The 27,362-nt window shown below is 37.2% G+C and overlaps 1 protein-coding gene across 1 annotated transcript in view; it reads left to right on the top strand.

The window, feature by feature from the left end:
- LOC149289282 (cilia- and flagella-associated protein 47-like) overlaps nucleotides 1–27,362 on the top strand; it is a 152,555-nt gene that overhangs the window by 44,524 nt on the left and 80,669 nt on the right. Inside the window, exons 29-39 of the mRNA XM_089490919.1 lie at nucleotides 2,266–2,382; nucleotides 3,316–3,502; nucleotides 5,256–5,353; nucleotides 5,463–5,579; nucleotides 6,333–6,467; nucleotides 7,282–7,394; nucleotides 12,028–12,178; nucleotides 13,755–13,843; nucleotides 15,949–16,035; nucleotides 22,007–22,080; nucleotides 25,906–26,051. Of these exons, the coding sequence (XP_089347045.1) occupies nucleotides 2,266–2,382; nucleotides 3,316–3,502; nucleotides 5,256–5,353; nucleotides 5,463–5,579; nucleotides 6,333–6,467; nucleotides 7,282–7,394; nucleotides 12,028–12,178; nucleotides 13,755–13,843; nucleotides 15,949–16,035; nucleotides 22,007–22,080; nucleotides 25,906–26,051 (1,314 nt within the window). The remainder of the gene's footprint in view (nucleotides 1–2,265; nucleotides 2,383–3,315; nucleotides 3,503–5,255; nucleotides 5,354–5,462; nucleotides 5,580–6,332; nucleotides 6,468–7,281; nucleotides 7,395–12,027; nucleotides 12,179–13,754; nucleotides 13,844–15,948; nucleotides 16,036–22,006; nucleotides 22,081–25,905; nucleotides 26,052–27,362) is intronic.

The following is a 27,362-nucleotide window of genomic DNA, read 5'->3' as shown; positions in this document are numbered from 1 at the left end:
ATCGGCAAACGCCAAAGTTCAACATTGAAAATGCGCGTGCCCCAAATGTGGCCCTTTTTCCCCCAAACAGCCAGGCAAAATCATTCATGTGAGTTATCGCTGTTCTCAGGAGATTTTGCTGAACACATATTGGGGTGTTTTGTGATAGTGACATATACCTGTTTATTCATACCTGAAGTAAAATGTGTGTGGAAAAACAAATGCAAAAAAAATTACTACCATAAAGTTTGACAAAGGCTGATGGTAGAATTAGTGCTTGGAAAGGGTTAAAATACTAGCATTTGGAATACCCTGGGCTGTCTAGTTTTCAAAAATATATGACTTGATGGGGTAAATTGCATTGGCCGGGTTCAAAGATACCCGAAATGGCACATGGGGGGAAGAATTACCAGATTTGGAAAAAATGGCTTTGAAATAGCAAAACGCTACCTGTACTTATTGCCCCATAATCTGTAGAAAAAAGCAAAAAAACATAAAAACATTGGGTATTTCTAAACTCAGGACAAATAGTAGAATCTATTTAGCAGGTTTTTTCATTACCTTTTATAGATGAGTAAAAGATTTTTCAACTAAAAGTTAGAAACAGTCATTTTTTTCTAAATTTTTCACCATATTTTATACTTTTTTTAATAGTAAATAATATGATACAATCAAATCTAAAGAAAGCCCTTCTTGTCCTGGAAAAAAACAATATCTAATGTTTGTGGGTTCAGTAAAAAAAATTACAGCTAAACACGAGCAGCGCATAAATGTTAAAACGGCCATTGTCACGAAGGGTACAAAAAGTAAAATCAGCCTTTGTCACGAAGGGGTTAATACACACTCTTGCTTTTCTTGTGAGGCATTTTACTTAAGATTGTATAGTACATCCACCAACATGGGGCAGAAAACCGATTTCCTTTTCTCGAATAATAAATTTGAGTCCTTAAAACATACCATGACAAAGTTTGGTCACACTCTGGCATCCTTGAAAATCAAGTTATTGTAGCATCATTTTTTATTATTCTGCTTACATATTACTGTCAGTGTAAATATTAACAAATTAGGCTTTGCAGAACAGATAAGCTGATAGCCAGTTTGCAGTAATAACAAATTTCTGGGAAATGTTTATTTACTTTTAATTAGAGCTGACATAAAAATGTTAGAGCACCTGATATATTAGTGGCCTTAACAAGGACAACAATGATGTTGATTAATAATGTTTCTCCTTGTCTACAGAACAAATTGGTACGGCGTAATATGTATACCAATCGTTTTTTGGTTTTAATCCTTTTTTACATTGCAGTGTTATGGAGATGGTGCTTGCAATGCTTTTTTTTATTTCACGTGCAATAATGGCCAAAAATGTCTAATACTCAGGAGTCCTGTAATTTCTATAATCACTTGCTTTGCTCGATAATTTTCTTCTTAAAAGCCTTTATAAATTATACGCCGGAGATAAAGCTTTATTTCCATTGTACTTATCGTGAGAGATGACTAGAATTTTTGTTGAGTCATTGAGGTCTGAGGCTTCAGAGTGCCACGCACCGTACTTTGTTACAATCAGTGGGAGTTATTGGATCCAATTTTACTGATTCTATATTCAGGGCCTCTGTAAAAGGCCACAATTCCTGTATAAAATATAATAACACCGCTATCACAGCTGCCATATAATGGGTCTGATGTTATTATTGATGTTCAATCAAAGCTAAAGTGTGTTAAGGGAAATCTGTTTGTGTCTAGTCATCTAAAATATTTTCCTTCCTTTCTTCATGACTGAAATAATTTCCATCATTTACAACACAACTGCAATTTTTTTTATTAAACCATGCACATTGTGTCTACATAAGTTTAATAACAAATTATACCAAAAAATATTAATTGATTGAGTATCAAATTGTATTTTTTGTGATTAATCTTTTGCTTGGCACTTGAAATAATATTGGCGTCTTTCAGGAGGCAGCCATTTTGTTTACTTTTTCTGTGGTTTATATTCCTAATTTCATCAGTTTAAGTTATAAGGCTAAGGTAACATTTTTACTGCTTAAAAGGACTTTCTCATACAAGCATGTGCAAAACATTCTTGTTATGAACCTCATAATATATAGATAGTTTGTATGGCAATAGATACGTGTAAAAATTGCATTAGCCCATTTACTAGTCCTACGCTGAGTAAATTATTTCTAATACAGAATATGTGAATATCCTATCTATATCGGATGTAGATTTATACTGTGCTGAATCATATTTATATATGTTTTTAAGATCCAGCTTAAAGAATTGCAGTATCCTGATAAGAAGACCATTAATCCCAGAGACAGGGATCTACTTCAGATCGACAGTAACACATTTATGTCTGTGAGTAAACGGTCATGGACGGATGTATTGCTCCAGATATACAAGGTAATGCTTTGTGATGTAAGGACGTATATACTTTTATATTAACTATATTTTATACTTGTCTCAATTAAACTTGTCAAGTTAATTTTGTAGTTTTCATTCCTTTTATCAAATGTTTATGTTTATATATAGTGTATAGTTTTCGCTCTTTTACTTTAAAGCCATTTCTCTGCTCTCTTTCCTGTTACAAATTGACCCCAGGTGGGCAGGACTACATACTAAACCCAAATTAACATAAAGAAGCTCTATCAAAATGCATTTCCATCCAACGATAAATGACTGTAAATTATATTCTATAAATCCACTTTGCATCTTTATGTTCTCCTGGGCTCTATATTAATTGCACTGATTTAGGAGCAAAAAATATATTATTTAAGATATCAGAGTATAGACAAATGATATGGCTGATACTTGGCAGAACATGATGTGAATACAGTCTATAGGTATAGTGCATTTTTTGACGAAATTCGGTTTCCCAGTTGGGTTTTGTGTGTCTCAACTCACCTAAGAAGGCACAAGCATGGCAGACACATCTTTGGACTAGCTCTCCTTAAAAATAGTAGGCTATAAAGAAAGACAAAGAAAAAACTCTACCAAACTTGCAGATTGGGCAGTGATCAAGGAAATGATTGAGGGTATTTTTCATGTACACCATTTCAATTTCTAGTGTGTTCTGGAGACACTCTTATTGATGTTGTCATATTTCTGTTCATATTAATGCACATGCTAAAGAATGGCAAATGTGATCATGCCTTCATGTTTTTTTGAAGGACACAATTTCTCTTTTCACACACTTGAGGGATCCTGTAAATAGTAGGATGGCAGTATGTGCGATACCTGCGTATTAGAGTTTTGTTTTTATTGGGTTTTTTTTCTGAAAAATGTTTATTTAACATGTTGTTGTCTGATCATACATACCATTTCTTTGCTCTTAAGGTACTGATCCTTTCTCCTCTACCTCTGAAGAAGAGCAGTAGTAACATTATAAGTGAATCCATGCCAAAAATCAGTTCTGAGCCATTATCAAGCAACATATACTCAACTTCCGAAAGAATCCTTCTTACTTGTCTTAATGTACACTACGAAAAGATGAGAAAAATAGTATGGAAGAATTGTGAAAAAGGTGAATGATTTACACATGTTGTTCCCTTTGTTACTGAGTATTATACATGTAACTTTTTTATGTTTTTTGTTTATTGATTATACCTTAACCATAAGCACTGTGATATTGTAGCTTGCTTCACAGAAAAGACATGGTGTTTTGTTATGTATAAGACTGGTGGAAACTTTGAAAAAAGTCATGTTCCCATACATATTATATTTTATAATATATATAACTATATAATACTATAATATATATAATTACATGAGATGTCAAACTCAAATGATGTGACTACAAATAATTTCTGTTTCTATTTTACATGCCCCTTATGTAGTGGAAAAATGGTAATATGCATTAATAAGTTAAAATGTATAAATCCTTTGTGTTTTGATGTTTCAGAAGATTGATTTATCCATCTGAGAACTTACAGTTATTTGGTTGTGTTTATTTGTGCTTTTAGTGACACGTCGTACACAACAAATGCATCTAGATTAACACCAGAGGTTTAAGTGGAGAACAAATTGAGAACATTACTTATTTGTGCTTTGTTATTTTTCTGCCTTATCGCAGTTATCAACAAAAAGCAAATTAAACCTGTGTTCCAGCGTTAAAAGAATGGAAGTTGCTCTAGGATAGTTTATAGGCGCTTCAGATGTTCTTGCCAGATGCCTGTAATTAGCTGCTCCTTAAAGAAAGCGTAATGTCTCAGCTTCCAAATGGTATTGCCTGTCTGAGGTCACACCGCAGGCTTACTTGTTACCATGTTTATCTTGGAAGCAGTAAAAGCATAGCTAGAATTATCTTGATCAGATACGAATTAAAGGTGCTTTTTCTAGCTAGCAACACATGCATTATTAAAAGTATCATTACAAGTGCTCTAGAATGTCCCTTATCGGAAGTAACCCATGTCTGACACAGCCAATGATTGCCACAAAAGCACTCCAATTGCAATAAAGGGTAGTTTTAGTAATTATTTTACATTACAGGGTGGCTCAGAAGAGGCAGGGCTAGTAGATTATGTACAAGGAGTCAGGGATACTGACTACAGTGTAGACTCCTGAGGTCCAGTATATGTTTGGAAAGTGCATATGACTTGGGTGGCACTGACACAAGTAACTAAGGGTGAGACTGGGGACCAGGTCCCTGGTGAGTGATAAGCAGAGGACATTGCCCCAGTGATGTGCCTGTGCCAGTACTTTTGGGGACCCCATCCAGAGATCACGATCCCATTGGTTTCCAAGTTTAGGCTTAACATTTATTTTTTTATTTTAGTATGTTAACTTTAACATACATTTTCACAATGTTTAATGAATGCCACCATGCCTCTATCTACTTTTTTTAGTCTAGTTTAATGATTATATTGACATTGAACATGATGTGTTACTGCTCACAAAAACAACATGGTGTATTTCTAGATATATTCAAATTTACAATATTGGAAATATCACCCTTCACGAGAAGTAATGTGATATGTATTAGCAGTATATACTGTTGATTGCTTGTCCTTTTATTCTTACTACATTTATTTGCAGTGTTAGTATTAACACTGCAAATATATAATAATGTATCCGGGAAAATGCTTTGGTTGAGTGGTGTATCTGGTATATAGGTTTACAGAGGAAGAGACATTAGCAGACATTAGTTTATTGTTTCTGTTTTCTCTGCCTATTAAATTATGGTGGCACATGGTATACATGGAGTTTATGCATAAAGTCTGATTCGCTATGAAATCACAAAATATGATTATCATACCTTATTATTGTTCTTTTTTTAGGTGGTATACCAATGACAAGATGGGTAATAAACTTCGACAAAGATCTGTTAGATGGTCTTGTACTCTCTGCCCAGGTGGCAGCATACTGTCCGTATCTAGTAAGTACCATTTTTAGTAATATTTCTTTTCTGTAGCTTTTCTCTGCCTTTTCGTTTCTCCAAGAAAATACTGTATTTACATTTCCTTTGTTGCTCTCTTTGTGTGCAGATACCAACTCACTTTGCCTGTATGTACACCAACCCTAAGACTGCTGAAGAATGCTTGCATAATTGCCTGATTTTCGCCAATGCTTTACGGACCATCCACCTTGACATCGACATACAGGTGATAAATACAAACTACAAGGTAGAGAGAGGATATCAGCAATATAATGAAAACATAATCAGTTAATTAAAAGTATTGGAAAGGCACATGGAGGGTGCAGAAGCGCATGCTACCTGTTTGTAGCCTATGAATGTAATGATACTTAAATACATTTATCCGTATTCATATGTAGTAAATGTTCATAAAACCCCTTGAAATTTAGATTACTCCACCAAGGAGATCATTGTCACTGTTTAATGTATGGTGTTAGATCTCTAGAACAGACTCAATAAACTTATTTCAAGGTTTTAGTTCTGCTTATGTGCCAGACTACAACATTAAATGTAAAGCCTTTAAGATCCCTTAACATAATTTCATTATGACTTAAATGCATAAATGTCTGCATACTTCATTTTTTTTTTACTATGTGTGATTATGGTATGAAACACATCTTCTTTAAAACAATTCCGACGATCTGCGTATTTGTGGAGAAGACACGGTATCACGCTGGAACATTGTCAGTTACTAAAGACTCATAGTTTTGAAGATCAGAGTTGTGCTGTAATTGTGTGTACTGAAGAAGGTGTCTTTGCACGTGCAACCATTTACTTGTATTTAAGCACAATTATCATCCTAAGACAATGCACAATCACTATGTTAGAATTAATGCAAAGCAGCCAACTGATAGTTGGGATGCACTTCTAATGTTCATATTGTAAATTCCTAGATAAAAAGGTTTTTAATGCGGTGTTCTCCAATCTTTTCTCGAATAAGGCGACTGACATCTGTGATCCAAACCCAATTCTGATGCTTATGCTGTGCGTCTACTTGCATGAAAAACTCCCTCTATATTTGCCTAAGAAAACAGTTTCATTTGATGGTGCTCTACATGAGAACATCTCAAGACAGGTAAGGGGGGTTAATGCCAAACGCATAGGTTGCCTTCCGCTGTCCTTACATAGGCTGAGTTATAACGTTTCGATATATTGTTGGCCAGCCCTCTGAATGCATGTGCAGAAAGTGCTCTCATTGATTCCATTTATTTTTTCCCTACATGTTTAAAGAATACATATGAATTTATTACAAATAACTTAAATATGCTAATTGGACTCTGAACAGTCCCTTTAAATTGACTATGCGATCTCACAGAGATAACAGCTAGAATCAATATAGTTTACAAATGTTACAGCAAGTGACAGGTGATTAAAATGAATAAATTAAATAAATACATTAATGAAGCCCATCATTTTTTGCTTGGATTTAACTGCTCCATACAATGAATGTGATCCTCTTCTACTTGTTTTTGATCCTACTGATAAATATCACTGTGAGCGATGCTGAAATAGTAAATTATTACGTTTAAATTATTTCCCATTTGGTTCAGTCAAACCAAACTTTCCCTTTCAAAAGAATATATCGAACAAAATGTAGAGGCAGTACTGATTTTACCAACTAAGTATGTATTTACGCTTAATAAAGAGTTTGATAAACTGTGCTGTATATGTATATGTATATGTATATGTGTGTGTGTATATAGATATATATATATATATCTATATATCTATATATACACACACACACACACACACTCATGACCTGAGTTCAGGCTTCCGGGATTGACTGTTAAGCTTTTTATTGCAAATGTTCAGTCTCATTTGGCTGGCACATACATACAACCACTGATCAATACTCTGACCTTTTTGGTTTTATGTTACTGAAACAGGTCCGTCTGAAAAACCCAAGCAGCAAACCTCTTGTGTACAATGCAACAATTGTAGGTCAAGAGTCAGCTGATTTCTCTCTACCTAAAGGGAATACAATTACACTCGCCCCCAAGTAAGTGACCTTTTGCTTTCTCGTTATTTTAACGCCCACGCAGACGGCGTTCAATATATATAACCACTAATTTTACATATATTTCCATTTATCAGACGTGCATGATTACACCTTTTTAAGCAGAATTTAATAGTAACCTTTGCATTGCGTGGTTACAGTTATGTTAGTGTCTTTGATTTTGTTGTTTTCAAATGCTAGTGTATTGTTAACTTTATTTGAAACCAAGTCACAATGCTCGGTAAAATTCTTGCCAGGGATCTGTCACAGTTGATAAATGGAATATAATTAGTAGTCTGTATGCTTTTAAGCACCAAGACAAGCTGCCTTCAACGTTTTAAGCTGGATCTGGGTATTAAAGACACAATATGTCATAGTCACTACTGTGTTTAAAGGGGCACATTATTCAATTAAACATGCAACCCATCGCTTCATAATGGTATTGTTTGCCTTCAGGCATTTAGAAGGTTAAAACAGGTGTCATTGTTGCACAGCAGTTTCTGTTTCAATTACTTATAACAGATCAGACTTAACCGATGACCTTGAACAGTCGTTTAATTTCATGGCAGATAAATCTTGCCAAGACCCCTAGGGATTTAACTTTAAGACTGAGTGTATAATTCTGAAATATGATAAAGTGGTTGTAATGCGGAAATGCATGAGCTATCGATCTAGAATTATTATTACTTGTTAATGTACTTTTCCCCTTGCATCAGCAGACGTTAAAGTTACCCTCAGATGACTGTCAGTAATGCATTTCAAATAACCTAAAATATCAGCTTGAGTTTTTGACAAGTTAATACCTTGCTTGTTTGGTTTTTTTTATTGTTTTTTTATATTTTTTTTTTACTCCTTTGCAGTCACCTTTTACTTTTCGGAAGAAAGCGCTTTCATATTTAACTGTCATTGCAGAATGTCATTGCTAATTTGGCAGAAGAAATTGTGTGAGAACAAGTTGAAACACTTGTGATGCATACACAATGGCTGCACTGTATAGCCTTTTATTACAGATAAATGCCTTTTGATGTACAGTATTTCCATTTGGTTTGTTTCCAGAAGGTGAATAAAGAAACATGTTAGTTCCAGGCTGGCATTACATTTTGCATTACAGGAATGGTACTGCTGATTTTACTATTTAAATCTAATTGATCACTCTCTCCCCACACAGCTTTCTGATTAACGACAAGATGCAGGACCATAAATAATGTGCCTCAAGTCATTTTTATGGTTTGGTATTTGGATAAAAACTAAAACTGTTTTTTTAAATTACACATATTCATAAAGGCCTGTCTTTATTACGCAAATCAATATCACTTGACAGTTAAACATTAAATGGTGGAAGGAAAAAGTTGTGCTTACAACTTCAATGCAACTTGAGTGCAAACTTAAAGTGCCAAAAACCATATTTTTATGCTAATCTTTTGGTGATTAATCAAACTTAATCTCATTGGGGGTTGTGTATAAAGAGCAGTTCTGGTGCAAAGTGCTAGAAGTGACGCAACCACTAGAATTAAGATCTTGATGGCGTCAAGAATAACTGTAAGAGTTTTATTGACCTTATGGAACTAAAAGCAAGGCAGGGGAAGTAAAGAGGGGCAACAATTTGAGGCCCCCATCTTTAACACAAGTAAAACAATTAATTAGGCATCAACTAAGGGACACAAAATTAATGATCATAGTTGTGTTTAAAATAAAAAATCATTACAGTGATGTGCAGCTACATGGGACTTGTATCATATGCCAAACTTGAGCCATCAAGCTGGGCCATGTAGGATTTCCTTTAAGAATAAGTTGCATTAATACTACTGATTATTGCTGCTTAACTCCCCAGTATACTATAAAGGAAGAAGGACGTCCAGAAAAATGTAAGAAGAATAGAAAAAAAGTCATTAAAACCCTTAAAATGAACTAATACCCAAAATAATTAAAATAGGACTTTGAGGTGCATTACCATGTTTTCTGTATCTGTTGACACATTTTGTAGTCAATAAATGTATTTGCTGGGGGGCTATTACTGTGCGATTCTTGTTAATTATGCGATTATAGACTTTTTCAGGTGCTTGAATTTGGATGTTATTTTCTCAACGAATGTTGTATCATTAGTCTCACATACGAGTCATTTTCTTAAACCAGATTACATTTTGGTGGAAAGCATACATCCCAAAGATTTTATTTTGTGCTCCTTGGTACAAGATCCTTACTGTAAATGAGCATTTTTAGATCTTTTTGCTTATGGTTGTATTATAACTACTATTTTTTACATAATTAAATGTGGGGCTCTTTTATAGTTGCTTCCCCCATGCACCAAGTTCCTAGTTACAGCGCTTGTTTCCACACATTTCTGTTTTTCACTGAAATAAAATATTAGCAATAAATCATTAGTGTATGCTTTTTTATAATATGCCCATCTGCTTTATACATTTTTAAAGCGACTGCCCCATTTTTTTTTATAATGTACATGCAAGAAGAGGAGGAAAGTGACTTCTACCTCTTAATTTTAAGATCCAGGCCCAGGAATCCTTAATCCACTACTAATCCACAGGATATTATTATTATCTTTTATTTGTATAGTGCCAACACTTTACGCAGCGCTTAATACAATACATGTATCCAAGGGGTATAACGAGACGAGAATTGACAGACTAAGACAAACCTGATTGCCATATTTGGAGTCGGGAAGGAATTTTCCCCCTGGTATGGGGCAATTGGCATCTGCTTCATAAGGGTTTTTTGCCTTCCTCTGGATCAACACAGTAGGGACACAATATGTATATAGGTTGAACTTGATGGACTTTGGTCTTTTTTCAACCTTATGAACTATGTTACTATGTTACTATGTTACTATGTTAAACCGATACATTAGGTAGAGAGGGCCCTGCTCGCAAGCTTACAATCTACATATGTATTCTAAATGGTAAAATGAATTAACTTTTTTGTAGCGCCTGTAACGTGAGATGGGTGAAAGGAATGAAAACATGTTCTGGTGCTAAACTTCTCTTTGGTATACAGATTTAAAAATGCTGACAGTTTACCAAACCTTTAATCTTTATAATAGCGCTGAGGTTGTCAAAAAGAATCACTTTTCCATTTTGCAGATTAACAGTCAAATAAATGTCACCTCTTTTTTGCAAGAGCAAACTTCAAGCTTATGATTGTAGTTGGAGATAAGAAATCCATTTGCAATTCTAGCAATTCTTTATAACGCTCTTTCAATGTAAAGCTGTAAATGCATACTGCAAAGTTTCTTCATGTAAAGGTCAAAAGATTAAAAACCTTTTTCATGACTTTACTTCAGCTCCTTTTAATGTTTATCTTCCATGGGGATGACCGCATCTCGGAATTACTGCTTAGATAGTAATGGCTTCACTAGTTGGAGCTGTCTGTCTTGACCAGATTTTAGCGTTTTAGTGAAATAGTATGTGGATTAGCATAAGTAATGTTTTACCAGGTAAAAATCCTGGAAAATCTTTAATTGAATCAGAACCAGAACAATGCGAATGCATATTTATTCATTTTGTAATATCAAAAATGAATAACAATTGAGGGAACAAAGTGGCATTTCTTTTAATTAAAACTAATGAAGTTTTGGAGATGATGCTTTTTATGTACAATATGGAACATATATCACAAACAACTACTAATACGTTACACACGTGGGCCTGAATGAGAACTAAGATGAAGGGAACAGATGTGAAATAGGCATGGAATTGCACAAGTGTCCCACTTTCCCACTCCAAATAGTTTTTTGTATTTCTGTTCATATCCTTGATTTCGGATCTCTGTAATTAATGATACTGACTGGAATCATATCATGCTTACCCAAAATAGAATTGTAATGTGAGAACAGTTGAATCATGAGATGAGCTCTGTAATAGAAGATACTGTGTGTGTCTCTGGAATAATGGAATGAGTCATGGCTAATCTTTCTATAAAACTAAATAACAATTTTATTTGGATAAAAATGGACCTACACCACAGGGAAGTGCTTAATCTATATCTGATCTAGCCAACTGTAGACCCAATGTGGTTGTGTCTAGAATGTTTTTATTTTTTTTTAGTGATAGTTTTTAAAAAAATTGTAACTGAGGCCAGTTAGAAGCCAGTCAAGGAAACGCGTGTCATGGTTTCTAAAAGGCAAGTTAATAGAAGGCTTACTAGTTAACAGGGTTGCCTTCTTTTAATATTTTGGCCCTGCACATTTTCATGGTTTGGTGACACGTCTTAAAATATTCCCTGTATACGTGTATTAAAAGCAGACAATGATAGTCCTACTGATATGTGTGGGTTTCTACACAAAAGGACAGGGGGACAAGTCCAGCTAAGTGGCCCAGTCCTAAAGAAACCCAGAGATATCTGTTAGGACCAGATTGTAATCTTGTCTGTTTTAAACACTTTTGCAGAAAGGGAGTGTAGTGCAAAACATTTTTTGGAGCTTTAATTCAGTCAGAAATCAGACCATGTTAGTGGATTGGAAGCAGCCCAAGTCGTTAAAATGTAATATGTATATGTAATGTGTGATATTTCATCAACAACCAATTTCTGCTCACAAAATGACTAGCACATGAGTCATCAGTCCCGAGGTATAACATATCAGTTAACTAGCTAAAAAGTTTGACACATTTATTTTATTTTACAGGAGTCAGGTGGATGTAACTCTGGAGTATAGAGGTCGTTTCTTGCAGCCTACTGAAGCAACTCTGCTCCTGGTTTCTAGATCTGCCAGCGGAGTTGGTGGAACCACCATGTCTTTTGCACTTCAGTCACAAGTCACTAAAATAGCACCCACTGTAAGTGTATCTGTAATGAGAAAGTCCACTTAACTGTAGAAGAAATACACTAGAGTGCTGCCACTCCACTATAATATTCCTTGCCTCCTTGATATATTGTCTCTTGCCTTCTGAGTATGGTGCCTCAAGCTATCATAATAAACAAAGAAAACACTCATAAAAGTCCCATGCAGGCATCAGTCATTTTAACCGATATCTCATGAAATGCATTGAATGGGGCCATCCGTTTTATATATATATATATATATATATATATATATATATAGTTGCCATTGTATGATCTAGAAAATAATGGCATGTATACTGATTAGCTGATGCATTTTTTCCACACTTTTTTCCACATCTTATAATAACCAAATGTTTGGGTTGCTTGTGTCAGTCGATTGATTGCTTCTATGCGCCGTGTACATACAGGTAATGAAAGAATGAATTTGATTTCCTTGGCCTTTTTGGTGTTCATCACAAATATAGTACAGACAAGAACTAATAGCAGCAATGTATAAAATAATATTTTGTGAATACATTGAAAAACTCTAAAACCAGTTATTTCATTAAAAGTATGCATGCATTTGAAATATAACATATTGCTCTTTTTCTGGCCACTAGTTGCTGCTTTGTTGGAAGCATGTACATCGATCAGCCATAACATTATGGCCACTAACATGTCATGTGAATCTTGATAATCTGGTTATCATGGCACCTGTCCATGGGATATATTAGGCAGCAAGTGAACATTTTGTCCTTAAAGTTGATGTGTTAAAAGCTGGAAAAATGGGCAAGCACAAGGATCTCACAGTAAGAGCATCTCCAAAAATGCAGCTCTTGTGGGGTGTTCCCGGTCTGCAATGGTCAGTACCAAGTGGTCCAAAGAAGGAAAAACTGTGAAACGCGAACAGGGCCATGAGCGGCCAAGGCTTATTAATTCACGTGAGGGGCGAACACTGGCCAGTGTGGTAAAATCCAACAGATGAGCTAGTGTAGCTCAAACTGCTAAAAAGGTTAATGCTGGTCATGATAGAAAGGTGCCAGAACACACAGTGCATCACAGTTTGTTGCATGTTTGGGGCTGTGTTGCCACATGGGAACGCCAGTATAAGAACTGGCCCACAGAGCAATGGAAGAAGGTGGCCCGGTCTGATGACATTGCATGGATGGCTGGGTGCGTGTGCTTTACTTACCTGGAGAACACATGGCACCAGGATTCATCCATGGAGGCCCCACTTTGCAACTTACAGGACTTAAAGAATCTGCTGCTAACATCTTTGTGCCAGATACAACAGGGCACCTTCAAAGGTCTAGTGGAGTCCATGCCTTGACGTGTCAGGGCTGTTTTGCCTGCAAAAAGGGGGAGCTACACAATATTAGGCAGGTGATCATAATGTTATGGCTGATCCGTGTAATATAATGTACAGTTTACTGCTCTTTGGAGTTTTCTTATCACATACAGGTATTCAGCCTGCTGTCTAATACCTCTCTATAGAGATGAAACTCAGTGATGTACTATGTTATTACAGGTGCAATCAAATAATCAATACAGGTTATATAGTCTTTCATATTTTTTATTATTTCATTTCAGGGTACGTGTAAGGAGGAATCGCCATGCTATGAATTGAACAAGATTAGTTTATCTGTCCAAAGCCCTTACAAAGCTCGTGGAAAGTTTAGGTGAGAACAGTGTTTTTCTCTGTGTTCTATTGTTCTGTATGACACAGACAATAACCTGAATTACATTTCTCATTGAAACAGTTATGAGATTTTTATGGTCTTCTAAATATTCTGTTTTGTACTGTGCTATTGAGTATACATTAATATATTGGCAATATAAATGATTAACTTTTATTGTATATTTTAACTTTTATAAGAAGACATATATGCCTCCAAATGTTCTTTTATGTTATTTTTTATGTTGTTTATATATATATATATAGACTTGACTTTGAATAAAATGAAATTGTCTATTTAAAGACCTGGAGTGCTGACCATCTTTTTGAAAGTGTTTTATATATATATATATATATGTTTTGTAGCAGGTACTTACGTAGACCTTTTGAGTCCTGTGTTGACTGCAGCTGGTTTTGAAAGGTTTTAGAACATTGCACCTCATTTTGGCTGAAATCAGATCAGTCAATGAGTCCAGTATTGTACTATAATATATATGGGCTAAACTTTAATTATTTCTTTGGTCTTTGAAGGCAGAAAATTTGTCTTGATAGTGTTTCCCATTATATATTTTCACTAGCAGAATATTCATTTACCAAAGGTGTCTCTAAATCATTTATCATACTCGGCTTCTCTGATGACAATAAAATACTCATTAACTGTTGCATTGAATACGTCTGATAAATGAATCATATACAGACTCTGTTCTCAGAAAAACATGTAAGCTGTAATTCATTTCTTTGTGCAGCATGTTTTCAGGGCGAGACTTGGAAGCGTCCAATAACACTAAACATGATTAATACACTATTAACATGCCTCGGAACCTTTGTTATTTATTTATTCAACAGCAATTTACACCTGCCACACATTAGGAGAGCTTTGTGTAGTGGCTGCCGGTGCTACCATTGTCCAGGCCCCCCAGTCAGCTGTCTGACTCGCTGGGTACTGAGATCGAACGTGAGCTTCTCTCACAGTCAGTCCATAGTGTTACAGTGGCTCAGGCACTCACTTTGTACCATCAATGCCATTTCAAAACCAAGCAAAAAAGCTTATTCTTAATTTTTAGGTTAGATAAAACTGAGATGCTTTCCCCTTACGTGGAACATATAGTAAAGTTGGGTATTTAACTAAATGTTTTTTAGTCTTACCTGTAGATGGTATAAGGACTGAGTGCTGAACCCAGCTATATAATAATTTAATGGGAGTTCTTGTGAACTTACATAGATTTCTGGTTTGGACGATGGGAGTTTATTTACTAAATTGAGAACTGACAGGCAGGAAACTTTTGTTTCAGCGCCTTGCCTTTGCGATAGATCGTGAAGGGCCAACCCCAGTGAGCTTCTGCTGCAGGAAGAGGTTGGCTGGCCCTGTACAATGTACAGTTAAAGCAGTGAGGTTGCTTTACATGTCTCCTTACATGTGAGTCTCCTTACATGTAATACACAATTACAAAATGTAATACATATATATATATATATATATATATATATATATATATATATATATATATATATATATATATATATATATATATATATATACATACCGATATATATATAATGATGTGTAGTTATGGGTATTACTTATGTGAAACTTTTTATAGATGTTCAACTGGTCGCTGAAAAAACAGGTATGACTTCTCATTTCAAATGTAACCTTAGACAGTCCCATTTGAGAAAAAAATATTTTTACGTAGCAGCATTCTTTTACTGTAATTAAAGAATTGCACACACGTTAATTTGTAAACAGGATTCTAATGCCAGTAAATTTTTTCCTTTTTCAAGATATGCCAGGATTACAGATGCTTGTATTCCATTCTGTTCACGTATATATCTGACTTATTTTAACCAGAAGCTTTATTGCAATGCAGTTTCTTTTGACAGCTGCAGAATTGAAAATGTAAGTCTGCTTCTAAAAATATGTCGCCACTGATCATGGTAATCTAACTGAAACATTTTAACCATTGTACCACAAAAAAGTATCTGGCATTTGCTTTTTCTTTTTTAGGAATATGCTTTTTTGTCATTTAATTACACTTGAAAAGAAATCATTTTATCTCCATCTACCATATTTAAATTATCTAAACAATTTTTTTTATAATTTCCCCTCAGAGTGATTTTAGTGGAATCCACAAGTTATTTATCATCTTCCGATCATCTACAGAAAATCAGTGATCTAATGCAAAGAAAAGTTTGCAGGTATATGGATATATTTCAATTGTTATTACCAGCAACTTGCAATTGTACATTTATTCTATTGCAGTCAGATTTTATTTTGTGTACATTTAGATTGGGCTTTTTTTTCCCCCCTTCTCCAAATAGAAAAGTTATCGACAAGTTCACATAAACAAACAATGGAAGTGTAATGAATAATTAGTGGAAGGGATAAAGGCTTAAAAAAAATCAGTAACGAATCAGTAACGAAATATGGAATAAAGGGATTGAATAACAACTGAAGGTCAAATGAATCAGGGATAGTGGTTTTACTTTAAAACCACAGAAACCGTAGAATGATTTCCATTGTTAAGTAAGGTATCACAGTTTTAAAACAAAGGAGAAGGTTTATAGATTAAAAGTCATAAGGTTGTGGCTGAAAAGTAGCATCATTTGCAGCAGTGGTATGCCTTTTGTTGATCAACGATCACTTTCTAAGCTTAAACGGTGTTGCTGTAATGCCTCGATGTCGAGGCATTCAGCAACACCGAGATCGGCATCATGGGCCATGTCTGGCCCCTCCCTGGGGCGTCAACATCCGCCATACATTGTATGGCGGCGGACACCCGTTTTAAAAGCGTTTAGGAGGCGATCAACGATCACCCCCTAAACTTAAATGGTGTCGCTGGAATGCCTCGATCAGGAGTCATCCAGCGACACCAAATACTTACGCCAGGGCGGGCTGTGACCGCTCCGGAGAGCGGTCACAGCCGCAGCTGCACGAAGTCTTCACCATCCGCAAGATGGCGGCGGCCCGGGAAAAAAAATAATAAAGTTGAAAAAGTTCGCTAGATGGTCTCCAGACCCTCTAGAGAACTCTGGCTCCACTTGCAGGTTGAATACAGGTACTGCATTCAACCATACAAGTCAATGGAGCCCAGCTTTCTAATCATCTATGTGATTAGTAAAATATTTAAAAAAAAAAAAAAAAAAAAAAGCTTAAAAAAAACATGGTAACATTTAAAAAATATTATGCATCAGAGGAACTATCCAGTTCCAGCAAAATGTAAAAAAAAAGTCCAAAATTAATAAAATAAATAAAATAAAAAAATAAAGTTTATTATTATGAGCAAGTGCTAAAATCTTCCCAAAAATTCTGACATGGAAAAATTTAAATAAAAGCATTTCAAATACCCAAGGAGTGTCTACTTTAAAAAAATTAATGGTTTGATGGGGTAAATTGGAGTGGCCGGGCTCAAAGATATGGCATAGGCACAGACTGACCAAAATGGGGAAAAAAAAGCGGGCATTTTAACCCCAAACACCAGACAAACCCATACATGTGGGGTATGACTGTACTCGGGAGATGTTCCTGAACACATACCGTATTGGCTCGAATATAGGCCGCACTTTTTTCCCCCACTTTATGTCTTTAAAGTGGGGGTGCGGCCTATATTCGGGGTCTAGCGCCCGACGCCCAGGACGTGCAGCACGGGAGGTTGTCTAACTTTACCTCTGCCCCCAAGACTTACCAGAGGAGACTCCCGGGTGTCTTGCGGGGCCGGCGGGGGACATCTACGCAATACGCGTACACAACTTCCGGTGCCGGCACATCAGCTGAGTGCCGGCACCGGAAGTTGTGTACGCGTATTGCGTAGATGTCCCCCACCAGCCCCGCAAGACACCCGGGAGTCTCCTCTGGTAAGTCGGGGGGGGGCAGAGTGGCAGCATATCTCGGGGGGGGAGGACAGTGGCAGCATATCTCGGGGGGGAGGAGGACAGTGGCAGCATATCTCGAGGGGGGAGGAGGACAGTGGCAGCATATCTCGGGGGGGGAGACAGAGTGGCAGCATGTTTTTTTGGTGCTTTTTTAAAGAAAAAAACTTTTTCTTTAAAAAAGCACCAAACTTTTAGGGTGCGGCCTATATACGGGGGCGGCCTATATCCGAGCCAATACGGTATTAGGGTGTTGTTTGATAGTGACGTATACCTGGAGCTATAAATTTATACCCAAAGTACAATTTGTGTGAAAAAAATACTACCACAAAGTGTGGCAAAGGCTGGTGGCAGAATCTGATGCATGGAAAGGGTTAAATACTACCATTTTAAGTACCTTGGGGTGTCTAGTTTTCAAAAATATATGGTTTGATGGGGTAAATTGTAGTGGCCGGGCTCAAAGATAGGGCATAGACACAGACTGACCTAAATAGGGAAAAAAAGCGCACTTCCCAAATGTGGCCTTTTAACCCCAAACAACAGTCAAACCCATGCATGGGTGGTATCACTGTACTCGAGAGATGTTGTTGAACACATATTAGGGTGTTGTTTGATAGTGACGTATACCTGGAGCTATAAATTTATACCCAAAATACAATTTGTGTAAAAAAAATACCAAAAAATACTACCACAAAGTGTGGCAAAGGCTGGTGGTAGAATATCATGCATGGAAAGGGTTAAAATACTAGCATTTGAAATACCTTGGGGTGTCTAGTTTTCAAAAATATATGGTATGATGGGGTAAATTGAATTAGCCGGCTTCAAAGATGGTCCTATTAGGACATGGGAGCAGAATGACCAGATGTAAAAGTTCCAAGTTAAAAAATGTGCACTTCCTAAATGTGGCGTTTTACCTCCCAAACAACCCGACAAACCCATGCATGGGGGGGTATGACTGTATTCGGGACATGTTGCTGAACACATATTGGGGTGTTGTTTGAAAGTGATGTATACCAGGAGCTGTAAATCCATACCTGAAGAGCAATTTTAGCGATAAAAAACACAAAATAAATTACTACCACTGTAAGGCACGTACCGTCCGGCGTACGGTACGCGCCGTCCGAGGTCCGGGACGTACCTCCCAGGGTAGACCGCGTCTGCTCGCGGCAGGCTCCTGGTCCCGGTCACCAGCTCGGGCAGCGTGTTCTTCACTCCCCGCGTCCAGGTCCCCATGAAGGGGGCGGCGCTTCGGCACGCCGCCCTAAGTTCTCCTCCTCCTGCTAACTGTGTGCAGGATGGAGGGGGAGGAGAGGGGGTAGAGGCTTCCCCTGGAGGGGCGGCACCTCTGGTGCCGTCTCACAGGAAAGAGGTGGTTGGGGGCGGAACGGAGGGTGGAGATCTAGACGTGACGTCAGATGCCACGTCTGAGATCTCTATAAAACCTCCAAGCTCCCTTATGTCGGCGCTCAGATATTCTGAGACGCTCTGTGCCCTACACAGCGTCCCCAGTACTGTGCTCCTCAACCTATTTGTATCCTGATTGGCCCTATCTGTTGCCTGACCATTACCTGTGACCTGACTACGCTATTTTGATTGCTGCCTGAACCTGATCTCTGCCTGTGACCTGATTACGCTATTGATTGCTGCCTGAACCTGATCTCTGCCTGTGACCTGACTACGTTATTTGTGTGATGCCTCTACCTGATTTATTTAATCGTGCCCTATCTCCACTACTCTGGACTGTTCCTCATACCACCAGTAGTCCTGCATTCTGGGCTCTTTCTACCCTGCTGATACAGACACTTGCTGGTGCCTGACAACCACAAAGTTTGACAAAGACTGGTGGTAGATATGGTGCATGGAGAGAGTTAAAATACTAGCATCTGAAATACCCTGGGGTGTCTAGTTTTCAAAAATATATGATTTGATGGGGTAAATTGCATTGGCCGGCTTCAAAGATACCCGAAATGGCACATGGGGGGAAGAATTACCAGATTTGGAAAAAATGGTTTTGAAATAGCAAAACGCTACTTGTACTTAATGCTCCATAACGTGCAGAAAAAAGCAAAAAAACATAAAAACATTGGGTATTTCTAAACTCAGGACAAATAGTAGAATCTATTTAGTAGGTTTTTTCATTAGCTTTTTTGGATGAGTAAAAGATTTTTGGGGTAAAAGTCAGAAAATGTGTTTTATTTTTTACATTTTTCATCATATTTTATTATTTTTTTTATGGATAATTAGATAATAATCCCGGTGCAGGGAACTCTGATCTCTTGACAGTCGGGGAAGGTCTGCGCGATGGACGCAGACAACCCCCGCTGCTAGCCACGCCTCCTTCCGGCTGCAGCGTAAGTGCGTGGGATCTACACGCTGCCCCGGCTACATGACAGAGAAGTCAGAAGCACCGGTAAATTGGGGGGGGCGGGGGAGTGGTAAATGGGGGGCATAAGGCATTTCTGGATGCAGTGCTCTGTGAAATGCCTTTTAACCCCCTTAATGCCACTCTGCATCCAGAAATGCCTTTTTAACCCTCTATACGTCACTCTGCCTCCTGAATGCCTTAAACCTCCCTATATGCCACTCTTCCCCATAATATGCCTTTTAACCTTCTAAATGCCAGAGTGGTATATAGGGCTATAAGGCATTTCTGGAGGCAGAGTGGCACATAGGGGGTCAAAAGGCATATCATGGGGCACAGTGGCATATAGGGTTAAAAGGCATATCATGGGGCACAGTGGCATTTAGAGGGTTAAAAGGCATATCATGGGGCACTGTGGCATATAGGGGGCATAAGGCATTTCTGGGGCAGATGTGCATAACTGCGGGGCAGGTTGGAAAATAGAAGGAAATAAAACCAAATTTTTTCTCAATCATATCTTTTATTAAAAAAAAAGTTTAGATGAATTAACATTTACTGGTAAAACTTTTTTCCTATAGGGTCGTCTTATATTCAGGCTTTTTCTTTTTTTCCTAAATTACCGTATTTGCTCGATTATAAGACGACCCTGATTATAAGACGACCCCCCAAAATCTGAATATTAACTTAGGAAAAAAGAAAAAGCCTGAATATAAGACGACCCTAAAGGAAAAAAGTTTTACCAGTAAATGTTAATTCATGTAAACTATTTTTTTTAATAAAAGCTATGATTGAGAAAAATATTTTTTTTGTTTTTATTTCTTGTATTTTCCAGCCTGTCCCCCAGTTACGCACATCTGCCCCCAGGCTTGCCACACCAATATGGCACTGTGGCCCATGATATGCCTTTTAACCCTCTATATGCCACTGTGCCCCATGGTATGCCTTTTGACCCCCTATATGCCACTCTGCCTCCAGAAATGCCTTATACCCCTATATCCCATTCTGGCATTTAGGGGGTTAAAATGCATATTATGGGGCAGAGTGGCATATAGGGAGGTATAAGGCATTTCAGGAGGCAGAGTGGCATTAAGGGAGTTAAAAGGCATTGTATAGAGCACTCTGCCTCCAGAAATGCCTTATACCCCTATATGCCACTCTGGCATTTAGGGGGTTAAAAGGCATATTATGGGGCAGAGTGGCATATAGGGAGGTATAAGGCATTTCAGGAGGCAGAGTGCTCTATTAAATGCCCCCTTAACGCCACTCCAGAAATGCCCTATGCCCCCATTTAACTAACACACACACACACACTCTCTCCTCCCCTCCCCTCCCCTCTCCTCTCTCCTCTCTCCCCTCTCAGCCCTCTCTTACCGGTGCTTCCAGCCGGGGCAGCGGGTTGACGTCGCCTTCTGCTGCAGCCGGAAGGAGGTGGAGTTGGCAGCGGGGGTTTGTATGCGTCCGTCGCGTATACTTTCCCCGGCTGTCAGAGATCAGAGATCTCTGACAGTCGGGGAAGGTCTACGCGACGGACGCAGACAACCCCCGCTGCTAGCCACACCTCCTTCCGGCTGCAGCGGACGTTGTCTACGCGGATCGCGTAGACGTCAACCCGCTGCCCCGGCAATACAGCAGGAAGCACCGGTAAGTGTGTATGATGGGGGGGGGGGGTGAGACAGGAGGATCCAGGTCCCCTGCAGCGGTGCGGGGGATCTGGATCTTAGTCTCCTAATCAGACTCTATTTGAGGTCTGATTAGAAGACGACCCCGATTAGAAGACGAGGGGTATTTTTCAGAGCATTTGCTCTGAAAAAAAACCTCGTCTTATAATCGAGCAAATACGGTAATATTCAGATTTGGGGGGTCGTCTTATAATCAGGGTCGTCTTATAATCGAGCAAATACGGTAGTTTATAATGGCTTTCTTTTTTTATTTTTACAGCGATGGCTTCCCAGAAGATCGTCTTTCCCATGTGATTTGCAAAACAAATAATGCGAATACAACGCATAACAAGGGTAAATTGTATTATATAAAATCGGAAACATTTTTGACAGATGATAATATCTTTGTTCATTATTGAATTGGAAAAATCACCTATTATCAAAGACTAGTACTCCAACCCATGCGTTTGAGTAGAAAAACGTAAAAATAAAAACCCAAAAGGTGACTATGTGGGAGATTTATAAAGAAGATTCTTATTTGTTTTGAATAGACGATGTATGGTTGGAATCTTGTTATAGAATATCCTGCTGGGCGATACACTGCATCGACAAAAGTATTAGGACACTTGACCATTACACCAATAGGGACATGATATGACATCACATTCTAAATACATAGACATTAATATGTATTTGGGCCCCCCTTTGCAGTTATAACAGCTTCCACTCTTTTGGGAAGGCTTTCCGCAAGATTTTGGAATGTTTATCTGGTAATTTTTGCCCATTTATCCAGTAGAGCATTTGTGACATCAGACACTGATGTTGGATGAGAAGGTATGGCTGTCGCAGTTCTTCCACCTCAAACACATCCAACCATGTTTTTATGGACTTTGCTTTGTGCACTGGGACACAGTCATGCTGGAATAGAACAGGACCTTCCCCGAGCGGCTCACACAAAGCATTGCATGGAAGCATAGCATTGTCCAAAATGTCTTGGAATGCCCCCTTTGTTATATTAAAACATATATCGATCCTCCTGAATATTGCTCAGATTGATTAAGCAGGGTTATCCGAAAAATTCGGTTTTGTTTGCAACATTTGAGGCTTGGAATTCCTCACCCATTTAACGTGTAGTAATGTACTGTTATGATCAAACATTCTATGTATTTTTCTGGATTAAAACTTGGTTACACATTGGAAATCTATCCAATGCATACATAAGTAGAATAGGAGAATTGTTTGGGGGCAGAATATAGAGTTGGGGAGTTCACTATTAAAGAAGCAGTCATGTCCATAGCAGTAACACAGCAGGGAGCACATAGTTTGCTATGCTGATTCCTGATGGATGAGGCTCTAAATGTCATGTGTAAATTAGATAATTCCTAAAGAAAGTAAATAGTAAACAATCACGTGAATTGGAAAAATATGCGTTAACTTAAAGGAAAATACTTTTCTTGTATACTTAGTCTCATAGCTCAGACTGGTCATCTGATTCGTTCGCTTCACTCATCCCTTGTTGTTTTTCAGGATGTTCATTCATCCTAGGTTAGTTATATGAAATGTTTATTGAGATAAGGTAGGAAGATTGATTTTTTGTAGCATTTTGCTGTGTGCTTACATAAAATAGACTTGCTCAAACAAGATTATGGTGCAAAAAGGGATGTATGGTAGTTTGGGATATTTGGGAAATTTGGGATGTTTAGAACTTTGTAAAAAAACATTTAGTTTAACCGTTAAGAAAAACAGAAAGAAACTTCAGGTCAATGATGTAGTCAAACAATGGAACACCATTTTTTTACATATTGTGACATTTTCTCCGAGGGCAACATTGCTTCCTCTATCGTGCCCAACACGTCCCCTAAAGCATGTTGGTGTTTGCAGACACATAAATGGCTATTTCCATGGCCATGACTTTTAAACAGGATGTGTAATTTAGCTAGAACGTTGGGTAGTTTAGAGCACGTATAGACCAAAATTCAGCAAAGGCAGATCCATATCAATTATAGTGAACACAGTTTCATGATTCACATTCACAAGATCAAAAAAAAACATACTTGAGCACTTTCTGGATGCTGTGGATCATGAAAAAATCCATACAGCTAAAAGAGATTTGTAAGAGCAAACTATTTTTTTTAGCTAATGAGTATTTTTAACACTTTTTGGCTCACGAAAATGACATTTTAGCAATAGCGAACCCATCAGCCTCTGAATGGTGGAATTTGACACATTTTGATTAAATAAATATAGGTTTTCATTGTTGCATTTATAGAAGAGGCTTTTAAAAATTATGTCTATTTTCTGATGGTTCTAAAAAATCAATTTAATGAAGCTGCAGCACAAGTTCAAAAATTCCCATTATATAGAGGAATACAAAATATATATTTTTTTATGACTTTTGTACATTTCTCCCAGTGTACAGTCATTTACTTCCTTTAGAGTTGTATGTAGCACTTTCTATATGCTCACAAATGATGATGCAATCATGGATGTATTTTTCATTGTACCCCTCAAAATTATACATCATTCATAAACACCTGTCATTTCAAAGTTTGGAGGCTGTTTATATGCTTACAGTTGAGACTTCTAGGGCTGTAGAACACTAATACACTCATACCCACGAAATGTTCTGCGCTCCTAAGAAAAAGGAATATAAGCGGTGGAAAGAGGGACCTAAACAGGGACAATTGAGAGGTGTACTAATATATATAATTCAAGGCGTATAACATGGATAGCTAATATAGTGGAAGACCAAGAAACTATTGAATTGCCTTTTTTCTCTTGGGGAGTAAAATGTCATACCAGCCTCTCAGAGTCTAGGCAAAAGACTGAAAAACATCTCTGCATGAGGAACTGTATGTTTTATCTGGGTTTCCTGACCCACAGCTATTTCACGCTTGCGTCTTCTGAAGAAATAAATTAATGTGAATTATTTTGATTAATTAGGCATCACCTTAATAATTAAATGTCATGGTATGTTTTTTAACTGGTGATGGATTATATTTTGAATATTCTCTTTTTATTAGTGTATGACACATAATTTTTTTTAACGCATGGTTTAATTTTTTTTGCACCATAAAATTAGAATTTCCAGGCATGTTAATTAGTTACGCCTCAATGTGCTGCCTACTGTATTTGTTACAGACACCTGTAAAGAATATCTGTCACTTTGCCCAAAGCCCACCCTTTATAATTTTTATTTTTTTATACATCAATATTTATTAGATTTCATCAGGAAAATAAACAAAGCTGGGGTGTACATTTTCAATAGACATATTTAGTGAGTTCACAGTCTTGACAACCAAATAATACAGGTATAGGAAATCACACCCATCACACAAATTGTCCCCCTTCCTCCAATCTTAAACCTTTCCCATGATGAAGCTTAGGGGCCACCCTCAACTAGTATGGACAGATTTGTGCAGTCATTACTAGTCCTGACAAGTGGTTCAGCAAAAGCTAACCTGTATGTCTCTATGTGCCAGGTTGTATAGTGCCTACCAATATTTTCCAAGTGCTTTATAAGAAAGATGTATTTTATGCAAGGTTTATGTATACTATTGGTCTTTTGTGAAGATCATGGTGTGTCCTTTTTTACTTTACTTATTATCAATAGCTTTGGATGAGGTAGCACTCAGGCGTTGCGCCATAGGTTTTGTGTATGTCATCGGGCTTCAAAGCACTCCACCGGCTGGAAAGAAAGAGTAGAGAGGAACAAAGGAAAGCCCAGATAAGTGGACAAGAGAGAAAAGGAATGAAAGAAGGGATGGAGTGAGGAGGGACGTCCCCTACTCACACTCCAGGATCCATCTACTAAATCTATTAGAGGCAGTGTACCATGTGGCTGTATAAGAGATAATTTGGTCTCCTGAGAGCTTAACAAGCTCTTCCATCACCCTAGTCTCTTCCACTTTGTTGATTTATTCTATATTAGCATGGGCTTCGTCCACCCGCCAGTGCCTCTCCATAAGGGATTTGGTCACATTACAGCAGCACTGTAAGGGATAGACTTTTTATAGCATTCCATAACTCACGATTAATTTCTTGAATTCGTTATGTTGAGATCAATTTATATTTTGCATTGTATGGAATATACAATTCTAGAATTTAGCACCGCATACATACTGGCATTAAAACCTGACTTTCATTATGATTAACTCTGATATTTTCCTGTGTTTACAGAATACCAATCCAATTTACTACACCAATTTTTCTGTCCGGTGAGCTCTGTTTTCTTAGAGGAAGGGTTTCCTGCTTCTCTACAGATAAACTTTCTTCCATTTGGCCTTGGAAACCGTTACTGCACTGTAATTTTCAGCAATGAACAGGTAAATGTAATACATTTAATAATCATGGTTCACATATTTCCAATTAGTAAAAATATATCTTTCAAAAGAAATAATTTTAAAACTTTTAATTATTTGTACTTCTGTTTAAATGAATTATATGTTTCCTGTAATAAAAGGGTTATCACTGTTTAACACTGCTCACTATAGTGGCCAATGGGGATAATGGCATAATAGTGGCAGGATAGATATGACAGCATGTATTGATTATATTTTATTTGCTCATAACATTTTGTAACTATATATTTGACAGATATGCTAGAATAAAAAAAGTTTATCTTCTATACTGTTTGACTCATCCGGCAATTTAAAAGCTAGAAACATAGGAAGACTTGAACTGTGCTAAGCAAAGGCTAAGACAAAGTTCCTAAATTAAAAAGACTGGCAAACTTTGGAACTAGTAAAGAGATATGATTGGAAGGATAGTGGGCAACAACTCTCAGCATTTAAGTGTGAGATTTAGGCTTAGTGTGTACATCCATAGAGATCTCAGTGAATCGTCAACATAAAACTCCAAATAACAATTTCCATCATGTACAAGGTGGAAACCTTAGCCCTTCTGTTAACCTGTTGCTTTGACTTGATAGTATAAATACATATTTTTGCCAATTGGATAAGAAAGTACAGGTGATAATAAAAAATAGTTGCTTTTCAGGTTTAATCTGCTTCTTCTATGTCCTTCAGACTGTTATTCATTTGATCATTGTGTGGTGTACAAAAAAAGTTTTTTTTTATTTTTGTAATTCCACTAATTGTTTACTATGTCCAGAGAAATGCCAGTACTTTATATTCCAAATCTGTATGATTTGTGCAACTGCTTACAATACATTTTTATACATACTTTGAATGGCATCTGTCACAAAACTACAACCCTTTCATTGGCCTAATGATTGGTTTCATACGCAGATGAGAGAAACGTAGCCTTTATCTGCATTTAAATAAATATAGAAATAAGCAAAGCAAATGTATACTTTATTAGAAATGAAGTAGACTACTAAGGCAATGTCATTTTTTAATGATATAATATAAACAATGTTCTCTATTTTGGTGCGTTCCTCTCATTAATCATGTAAAGGAATTGCTCCAAAGTGACCTAAGTGTAATATGAAAGCATGCATCATTGATTATTGTATTGTATGAACTAAAAATATGTTCTCTATAGTACAATTTATTAGATGGCAGGTAAACAACATTTGGCCCATCTTTTCTGCTCATTTGGTCCACATGTCCTTGGTCCACATGCCCGTCCCATGCATGTTTGAACTTCTTTATTGTGTTAACCTCTATCCACCA

Source organism: Sceloporus occidentalis, unplaced genomic scaffold (assembly GCF_023333645.1).
Source record: "Sceloporus occidentalis isolate IW3139 unplaced genomic scaffold, rSceOcc1.0.p SCAF_47, whole genome shotgun sequence".
Lineage (NCBI taxonomy): Eukaryota > Metazoa > Chordata > Lepidosauria > Squamata > Phrynosomatidae > Sceloporus > Sceloporus occidentalis.
The sequence above is the reverse complement of the archived record's forward strand: the minus strand, read 5'-3'. Positions and strand labels throughout refer to the sequence as shown.